Genomic DNA, 10,123 nt, shown 5'->3' with positions numbered 1-10,123 from the left:
AAAACAGGTGGAAATGGGAGTTAATAGGCAGCTCCTCTGCAAACACCGGGGGTCGTTATGAATGGGAAGCAATCACACAGATCAAATACGCAGCAGAGAGACACGGGGCGGGGGGCGGGCGGGGGGGAAACAAATTGAAGAGGCAGGTAAATATAACAATCTGGGTCTCATGTGATCGTCCCCCTGGTGAACGCAGACGGTGAAGAGAGGCGCTGACTGATGTGGACACGAGGAGCCGGTCTAAAGTTACATCTCCTGCTGCAGCTTCAGGAATCATCTGCGTTTTCAGCCTCGGTTTGCAGACCCGGGCGAGGATCCGGGTTCCGACGGGCGTCCACGTTCTGCCAATGTGACTGATTGATCCAGTAGGTGAACGGTAAAGATTAAGAGGATGACAAATAGGCATGCTGCTTACACAGCGCTTGGGGCTTAATCCTCCACCCCTCCACCCCTCGGGCTCCCTTTTGAGGACCTGCTGCCGAGGTGGACACGCAGACGGCGACATTCCCAGCGGGGAGGACACGCGGACCTGTTGATGCTCCACAAGTCACCGCTCAAGCTCACGACCGGAGACCTCTCCGTCTGCATCTAAAGGCGGCCCACCTCCCCCAAAAAATTTAGGAAGTCCTGCTTTCTACATTTGTGAACTCAAAAGAGAGCGAAGGACACTTCCGGAGCAAAATGATGGAGGATCACCTGTCGAAGATCCCCATGATACCTTCATCCTCTCCAACTGAATCCTCAGGCAGCGGTGGGACGGAGGACAGCCGAGGAGGTAAGAAGGCCACAGGTCAGCAGCAGGAGCAGCAGGTCTCCATGAGGCCTGGAGGATGGCATCTAGCCTGGTGCTCAGGGGAAAACAGAACAAATTCCTATCCATTTATTAATTAAATGGGTATTCCACATGTCTTAAAAAGCCTTAGAGATTATTATAGGGCATATGTTAATAGCAAAAGCAAGACATTAAAGCAAAACATGTCTAAATAACCTCTGCAAGCTCTGCTTTTTGTTATTAAAAGATTTATCTGCTCTATTTTCAACATTCTTGCATCATTTCTTTTAGGAAAACTAAACACATTTTGTACTTAAAATGCCAAACCTGGCCTTTCCATTAACTTGCTTTAATTTGCATAAAATAGGGGAAGTTTAAAACTAAAATATAAACATTGATTTGTGGAAAAAGCGAAAAAGGATTGTCTAAAACAAAGCTAAAAGTATAATTATTCCGCACACTTTGGCAAACCTGCATCAATAAATTATCCAAGTTAAATAAATTTAGCTTAGTTTGTTTTATTTGCAGTCAGTTTTACATCAGTGTTTAAGTTTAAGCTGTTGATTTAGTTTTTATATTCATAATGGACCTGATCCTGCTTCAACTTGCTTGGATTGGCATCAAATATGTGCAAATGTAGCTCATAAATTTAAGCTACAGATGAACACGGAGAGAAATTGCTGCAAAAATAGTTTATTTTTCCGATGAAAAGATTAATGTCTAATTTAAAGACGGTGCATTTTGCACACACACAATGTGAGTGTTGTAAAGTTTTATCCGACTGTTGGTGCAGATGGCAGGCTTGTGGACGAAAACAATACCCGGCCCCCCTGTATGAATGGCGCCATAACCGACCGGCGGCTTTGTGTTTTTCTGTTTGACTCACAGCCAAGAGTCCCGCTCCGGGAAAAGCTCTCAGTCCAGCGCTGGTGTGCAAAGTGTGCGGAGACACCAGCAGTGGGAAGCATTACGGCATCTACGCCTGCAACGGCTGCAGCGGCTTCTTCAAGCGCAGCGTGAGGAGGAGACTCATCTACAGGCAAGAGAATTACAGAAAACTGATGAAACTAAAAATAAAACTGACCATACTGTTAAAAAGTTTTAGCAGCAAGACCCAAAAGTTGCTTTAATCTGCTTTAACTGATATATAATGTATTTTCAGTTGATTTTAAGGATAAAAAAAGAACATTTTCCTTTATCACTAACACTAGATAAGCGTGCCTGTTCTGAAATGGCTTCGTTTTTTAAATAATGCACAAACAGAAATTATGATTTATTCCAGTGTTTTAATCTTCTCTTCATGTTAAATAAAAAGTTCTCAGGATTTTCTATTGAGCCCGACCCAGAAGTCCTGTTTTCTTTTAAGGATTTTCACAAATATTGACCTTTTAAAGGCGTACAATCTGCCATATACATATAGATGTTCTGTTTGTCAGTTTGGAGATTAAGTTTATAGTTTTCACAGTAAATAGATGAACGTCCTGGATTTGTTAGTTAACCCAGTTAACTCAGACATTCTGGACGGGTCACCAGCTGCACACTTTATTACCTGAGGGCAATTTAGAGAGACCAATTAACCTAACAGTCATGTTTTTGGGCTGTGGGCGGAAGCAGGAGTACCCAGAGAGAACCCACGCATGCACAGGGAGAACATGCAAACTACATGCAGAAAGACCCCAGGCCGGGATTCAAACCCAGGACCTTTTTGCTCCAAAGCAACTGGGCTTCCAACTGCTTCACTGTGCATTAGTAAATAAATTAATTAATTAATGGCTTTTCGGGTCTTATTAAGTCACGTTGAGTAGAACTATCTGTTGTGTTTTATTTATGCCTCGCCTTTAATGTAGGTTTGAGGTTAAAGTTTACTTATCAATCGCCATAGCCAGGTCAATAATTTATTAATAAATCATAAGCCTTGCGAGAAAAAGCCATTTTGTCAGCGTGGGGCGTCCCTTTCAAAGCCTGACTCTGGGTCAACAGGTGCCAGGCTGGAACCGGGATGTGTCCGGTGGACAAAGCTCACCGGAACCAGTGCCAGGCGTGTCGGTTGAAGAAGTGCCTGCAGGCGGGCATGAATAAGGACGGTACGTTTCCACATGGTTTGGTAGAGATCTGCTGTCCCAGACAACCAAAACGTTTTATTATTTACTAGATAATAACTAGATTCTGGTCCCACAGCCGTGCAGAACGAGCGGCAGCCTCGCAGCACAGCTCAGGTCCGTCTGGACTCCATCGACGTGGACCCTGAGAAGGAACACCTGGCCACCACGCGGGAGCCCACCTCCTCATCCTCCTCCTCTTCCTCATCCACCTCCTCCTCTTCATCCTCCAGTGGCTCTGTCATCACGTGGCCCCACATCACCTCCTCCATGTCCATCACCTCCTCTGTGGCCCCGCAGGGCTGCGTCAGCCCCCAGAACAACCACCGCTTCATGGCCAGCCTCATGACGGCCGAGACCTGCGCCAAGCTGGAGCCCGAGGACGGTGAGGTGGATCCGCTGCCGCCGGAAATATCGATAAACTGATACATTTACTAAGCAAAAAGCGATTTTTTGGTATATTTATATATATATATATATATATATATATATATATATATATATATATATATATATATATAATATATATATATAATATAATATATCATATATATAATATATACTATATAGATACTATATAGATATATAATATATAATATAATATATATATATATACTATATATATATTATCTATCTCTCTCTCTCTCTATCTATCTATATTGATTTATAGACGGAAATCAACGATAGAAAAAAAAGGTTCAATAAACAGTTCAGAAACAGTTTGCATTCTAGCCATGTAGGTTAATATTACAGTCGCTACATGAACAATTATGGAACAATCTCAACAAAGAAATGAAAGAAACAAGGTCACTTAAAGTATTTTAAAAAGGTATTAGGCAAGGCAAGGCAAGGCAAATTTATTTATATAGCACAATTCAGTACAGAGACAATGCAAAGTGCTTTACATGATTAAAATATAGGAATAAAAGCAAGTAGGGATAGAATGTAGAAACAAAAAAGAACATTTGAAAACAGTAAAACAGTTTAACTTGAACATTCAAAGGCAATTTTAAACAAATGTGTTTTTAATCTCGATTTAAAGGAACTCAGGCTATTAAATCAAGTGTATTGAGTAAATATGAAATTATGGAATAATTCAGTGGTTTGTGACCAAGCTGATAATCAATAATAATAATAATAATATATTACTAAAAGAAATTTAGCATTTGTTTCTTTTCTATACAATGCTCTTTAAAGCAGAAAGGCTTTTGTGTTTTACGTGTTTTCTTTTGTTTGTATGAAAATAACTTTGAGTTGAGTTTGAATGATGCTAATATAATATTTTTGAATACTGTAAAATGTAATTACAGCGAATCTGGAAAACTGAGACAAGATGGACATAAACACTGTAAAAAAAGATTAAGTAACAGAACTGATGCACAATTATTGTAATATAAGTTAAGGGGCAGATATCATAAGGTTGCTCTTCTTTATGCTCCTTTTCATTCAAGATGCATTGATTTGCTATTGTTGTGTGTATGAATTTTAAAGTTATTTTTGAATGATATAAATAAATAAACTAAACTAAACTACATCCTCCCAACCAATCACAAACGCAGACCCAGGAACCAAGCTCCGCCCCCTTCAAAGAGTTCAAAGAGCACTTTTTACATGTTTTGAATTTGTTGATAATTATCGACGTCGATCAATACGATTTTTATTTTATCCATCTGATTTTTTTCTGTATCGTCCAACCTTAGTTTTGGGTAATTTTGCAACGTTCTGGAGTATTCCTGAGCCATTAAACGTTCAACATGTCCAGCACTTCAGTGCAGAAAACAGTCTATTGAGTCTAAAGCTCCTCTTTTCTGGTTTCAGTGGATGAAAACATCGACGTGACGAGCAACGAGCCAGAGAGGTCCTCCTCGGAGTACCACATGGCTTTGTACCCGTCCAGCTCCGAGAACGTCTACGAGACCTCGGCGAGGCTGCTCTTCATGTCGGTGAAGTGGGCCAAGAACCTGCCCGTTTTCTCCAACCTGCCCTTCAGAGACCAGGTGAGACCCCCACTGACGGTTTTAACGGCCAATGGGAGCGAGGGACGCTTTACACTACATTTAAACTAGAAACACGAGGTGAGATTTCAGGAGGAGGTGAAATAAATCTGCTTAAAATGCTCAATATATAGCAAGTGTTGAACAGCAAAACATCACAAAGGGAACAATAGTGCCAAGAATATGTAAAAAATCTACTATATACAAAAAGAATACACTATTATATAACTAATCAGTGAGAATGCTCACTTATTGTTTTCCTGTTTTTTCTTTATTATTGTGATTCCGTCAGCGTCTAACTGCTCCCGCATACTTCAACCGATTTCAACAATTTTGGTATCAAAACGTTCGGCTCGTTCCCGGCATGACTGCTATATCTCATGGTTATGCTAACTTTTGCACTTTTACACCAAAATATTTCACTTTTTATGCGATTTTTTGGCTGTTCCCATTGAAATCAATGCAAATTGATACAAATTTCCTCACATTCTTCCACTTCATTTCTAATTGTTCTAATTCTTCACATTTTCAAATTTTTTTTATTTTTTCTAATTCTTTAACTTCTTCAAATTTTTCAAAAATTTGTAATTTTTTTTTCAAATTCTTAAAATTTTTCACATTCCTTCACATTTATTCACATTCTTCAAATTCCTTCAATTTTTTCTAATTGCTTCCAATTTTTCTAATTCTTCAAATTCCTCACATTCTTCTATTTCTTCTAATTCAATTTTTTTTCAAATTCTTCAAATTTTTCAAATTCTTCAAATACCTTCAAATTCTTAATTTTTTTTCAAATTCAAATTCTTCAAATCTGATTTAAATGTTTTTCAGCTCTTCTGCATCTTTTGCTCAAATCATTCTCACTCACTGTTACGCAGGATCAGCTTTTTCTAGTTTTTACAGTTTCTTTATGTTTAAACACAAAAGAAATAGAAAATATAATTTTCATGTATTTCAAGCCATATTTATGGCTGTGCTTCAAGCATTCAATCCAGTTCAATTCAAAAATACTTTATTTATCCCAGAGGGAGATTAAATCATTGTAAACCATTGTGGTATTTATGTCTAAAACACATCCAGTTATGTGAAATCGAAAGTGGCCTAGTCAAAGTCTAAGCCTGAATCCGTTTGAGCTACTGTGACCATGAAAAAAAAAGAGGTTTATGCTCAAAAAAGTTATTTGTGAGGGAGGCGTATGATAAAATTAAATAGTTCTAATCAATTATCCGATCACTTCTATGTGTTGTTGGTTGTTTTAGATCCATGTTTTAATTTTTCAACACTTTTCTATTAGAACTTCCAAATAAGCATTAACAATGACACGACGTTTCCAGCAAGGAGGGAATAAAGTTTCCTGATAATTTAGCCACGGCTTTGGTGCTGTTCATCAACTGAAAGTGACACGATTGTGTTGAAAATAAACTTTATTAATTTGCAGAAGCTCTTGTTTCACTCAGCTGCTAACAAACTCTGTTTATAGTTTTTTTTTTAAATAACCAGGTAAGAATTTTCCCACCTGACTTTCTTCCATTCTCCCCCAGGTGATCCTGCTGGAGGAGGCGTGGAGCGAGCTCTTCCTGCTCTGCGCCATCCAGTGGTCTCTCCCTCTGGACAGCTGCCCGCTGCTCTCCCTGCCCGACCTCTGTCCCGGCATGCAGGGCAAAACCAGCTACACCAGCCTGGACCTGCGTCTCCTGCAGGAGGTCTTCAGCCGCTTCAAGGCCCTCGCTGTCGATCCCACGGAGTTCGCCTGCCTCAAGGCCATCGTGCTCTTCAAGCCAGGTCAGGGTCAAAGCGGAGAGCCATCAAGACGAAGGATCGGGTGAAATTAGACAAAAATGTTTGACTTTGATTTGTGCTCTCCGTTTGCGGACAGAGACAAGAGGTCTGAAGGATCCGGAACAGGTGGAGAACCTCCAGGATCAGTCTCAAGTCATGCTGGGACAACACATCCGCTCACACTACCCCGGCCAGCCAGCCAGGTAACCAGTCGGCATCTTTTTATTTTAAAATGACACCTTAGATTATAGAATTGTATAAAATAATACATATTTTTTTAATTGTAAAAAACTACGTCTTAGTATTAAAATGCAAGGCGGTTTGCCCTGATTTAGGGTGTTATTTTTTATGGCCACAAGATGGCGCCAAAATACAAAAAAGCCAATTTCAATGTTAAGAAGCCGGAATTATGGACTTTATGTTAAATTATTCAGTTCAAATCAAGTTATTGTTTGTATTCAATGTGTTAAACTATTTAGTGGTCCGGTTTTCTTTTTTAATTTATTTTTTCCCCTAAAGGGGCAGATGAAAGATTTACCTTTCTGGGTCAACAAAACTGCCCTTTCACAGCAGCCCAAACCAACTAAATAAAAATACATTAATTAAATGAGGGAAAGAAAAAAAAGATAAATAAAAAAAACTAACAAAAACCCCCTGTATAAATTAAAATAAAAACAAATATTTAAATACAAAACCCAATAAAATAAAAATATTAATATAGTAAAAACAAAAAATACAAACGAAGAGTTCATTTGCAAAAACAGATAACTCCGTTTTGATACAAAAAAAACATGCTTTTTATTATTTAGTTAATGTGGTACCAGTCAAACTAACCTACTTGGTGAATTTGATCAAGTAAGAGTGACATAACAAAATAATGGCATCTCAAATTACACCTTTATTAAAAGGACCCCCCACTTACATTTTTTTTATTTTTTTTTTTGGCTAAAAACGGAGTTGTCTATTTTTGCAAATGAACTATTCAAATAGTAAAAAATATGAAAAATAAATATTACATAAATGAGACTAAATACTTAACAAGAAAGAGAGATGAATGTTTTTATTTTTTATTTTCTTCATCCAGAGGTGTGAATTTGACCACTTGAGGCTTGATTGTATTAGAAAAAACTTGTGAATTGACTTGAATACCTGTGAATTGTGAACTGACTTGGACTCGATGCTGTCATTAAAGTCAAAGAACTGGGTTCAGGGAGCATTCTGGTCCAGCCTGAACTAGTCACCAGTCAATAAACATGTTAAACATTTACAGAAAGTATTTTAGACGTTTTGTGACATTCAAGAAAAAACACTTTTTAGTTTTTCTGTGTGTGTTTGTTTCAGGGATAGCTGATTATGACTTCTTAATGGCCTGACATTTAAGCCATTTGGACTTTAAAGACTTGGTCCCAGCTCTGCTTGTGTCATGAACTTAAACTTATTTTATTATGATTTGGTTCGTGTTTTACTCTGACAACGAATCCTTTCTGATTTCTCGTCTGGGTTCAGGTTCGGAAAGCTGCTGCTCCTCCTTCCCTCCCTGCGCTTTGTGAACTCGGAGCGCATCGAGCTGCTGTTCTTCCACCGGACCATCGGAAACACTCCCATGGAGAAGCTCCTGTGTGACATGTTCAAGAACTGACGGGATCAGTAAAGCTCTCTGATTGGACTCAATACTTGCTTTGTTTTCTTCTGCATTCGCATCAGACCATTCTGCGTGCTGATATTTTGTAAAGATCCTTTTATTGTTCTCTTGTCATCATCCTCTGTCAGTTTGTATCATATTTAGACGCTGATTTGTTTCTGAAAAGAACAACGTGAACCTCTTCTAGGCTTCTTGTTTTTGTCAAGACGTGACCCAGATGTTTATTTGGTTGTTCATATATATGTCGTGTATATGTCTCCTGTCATTAATGGGAATCCTGTGTTTGTGTTTTTTGTGTCTTGATAAAGTGAAAACAGCTCTTAACAAGTTTCGATCCTTCGCCTCGTCTCTCCACATTATGGGAGCTGCAAATAATTATAATAAAAAAGACAAAAACAAATCTAAGTATCTGTTCAGCAGCTCTGCCAGACAAATAAAGCCTCCAACAAAAATCTAAATTATACTAATACAACTCTTTATAATGAGGGGAGATTAGATGATGTGGATGTCCTTTCTGATTTATTCCGCTGACAGCAAGCTTTCAGGGATTCCTGGGACTGTTTTTTTGGATAATAAGTCACATGCGCTGTGTTCGCCTATTTTAAGACTGAATTATGGATGATAAACGTCAAAAGAGGAAAGACATTTTCTGTCTTTTCCTCTCATTACTCAGAGCAAAAGTTCCTGCATATCTAACTTGCTGGACAATAACATCCATTTTGGCATTCCTGGTAAAGATGTGCTAAAAATAGCTGAATAAATAAGAAATAAAATAAATCACACGCCATGAAGGAACTTAATACAACCTAATTTAACAGGAGAGCATTTCCTCTTTAAACACGGAAGCAGAGGTTTGGATCTCTGCTCATTTCTCTTTGCACAATCTCCCTAGTTTGTCAATATTTCTGGGTCCTTTCTTATGATTTATTTGTTGAACTTTGCTCATATGTATTGCATTTAAAGACCAATTTTCAGTTATCTGACAGATGCCACCAGGTTATTTATTTATTTTTTAAAAAACCTCTGTTGGAAGAGAGAAAAGGCCCAAAACCATGACTTTTAGGTTATTTAATCTCTCTAAATTGGCTGTAATATTTGTCCTGTGTGTCTTTGTGATGCCTTGTGATGGACTGCCAATTTCTCCCTTCCAATGAAGGCTAAAATAAATAAAAGGATTGATAAGTATATTTCAAAAATCACTAAAATACATCCACATATAAACATTTATTTACAAACTTACTAAATTATTTATTCATTTCTTTTGTTTTTTATACTTATGGCCATTAAAATGAGTGAAGAACCTGCTCGCTGCGGTTCGTTTTGTTACAACAAATAAATAAAATAATGTTCGCAGCCGTCGACATTTGAAAGGAGCAACGTTTTAATGTTCATTTTCACACCATATCCTACAGCAACGTGCAAAAACAGCCTGGCTACACACTGAAGCGCTTTCCTGCTTCAAATAAGATTTAATGCCAGACAAAGAGGCCGAAGAGACGGCGGACGCAGCTCGGCTAAATGTCAGCTTGATAAGAAGGGTCAGTCGGTGGTCCTCCGCCTTCTTCTTCAAACACAATAAAACCGTCAGAGGACATTTTTTAATCTCTGAACTCAGAGATTCAAGCGGAAATGTGAAACTTAAAAACCGAAATGAAAGCCTTTGTGTGAGCCTGGAGTTCTTAATCACGCCGAGACTGTAATTAAAATCTAATTTAGGATGACAGCATATTGCCTCTGGTGACTAAATGGCATCTTTCATTCATTGAAATAGTTGCAGCTGAGCGTTAGAAGTCCTTTGGCAGGTGCTGAAACACTTGATGCACTGATCAGGCACACG

General features: G+C 38.4%; 1 protein-coding gene across 1 annotated transcript; it reads left to right on the top strand.

Moving 5' to 3' along the window:
* Nucleotides 1–264: 264 nt before the first annotated feature.
* Nucleotides 265–8,613, top strand: LOC105931886 (photoreceptor-specific nuclear receptor). The gene is made up of 8 exons (XM_012870768.3): nucleotides 265–775; nucleotides 1,661–1,811; nucleotides 2,753–2,856; nucleotides 2,951–3,256; nucleotides 4,690–4,868; nucleotides 6,407–6,647; nucleotides 6,742–6,847; nucleotides 8,151–8,613. The coding sequence occupies exons 1-8, from the start codon at nucleotides 682–684 to the stop codon at nucleotides 8,281–8,283; spliced, it is 1,314 nt and encodes a 437-aa protein (XP_012726222.2). The 5' UTR covers nucleotides 265–681; the 3' UTR covers nucleotides 8,284–8,613.
* The last annotated feature ends 1,510 nt before the right edge of the window (nucleotides 8,614–10,123 follow it).

Source organism: Fundulus heteroclitus, unplaced genomic scaffold (assembly GCF_011125445.2).
Source record: "Fundulus heteroclitus isolate FHET01 unplaced genomic scaffold, MU-UCD_Fhet_4.1 scaffold_232, whole genome shotgun sequence".
Lineage (NCBI taxonomy): Eukaryota > Metazoa > Chordata > Actinopteri > Cyprinodontiformes > Fundulidae > Fundulus > Fundulus heteroclitus.
The sequence above is the reverse complement of the archived record's forward strand: the minus strand, read 5'-3'. Positions and strand labels throughout refer to the sequence as shown.

Excerpts from the sequence above, each read along its gene's own strand:
- LOC105931886 (XM_012870768.3), top strand. The coding sequence starts at position 682 with ATGATGGAGGATCACCTGTCGAAGATCCCCATGATACCTTCATCCTCT. Across the intron at positions 1,812-2,752 it reads AGGAGGAGACTCATCTACAG|GTGCCAGGCTGGAACCGGGA; the intron begins GCAAGAGAATTA and ends CTGGGTCAACAG. Across the intron at positions 4,869-6,406 it reads ACCTGCCCTTCAGAGACCAG|GTGATCCTGCTGGAGGAGGC; the intron begins GTGAGACCCCCA and ends ATTCTCCCCCAG.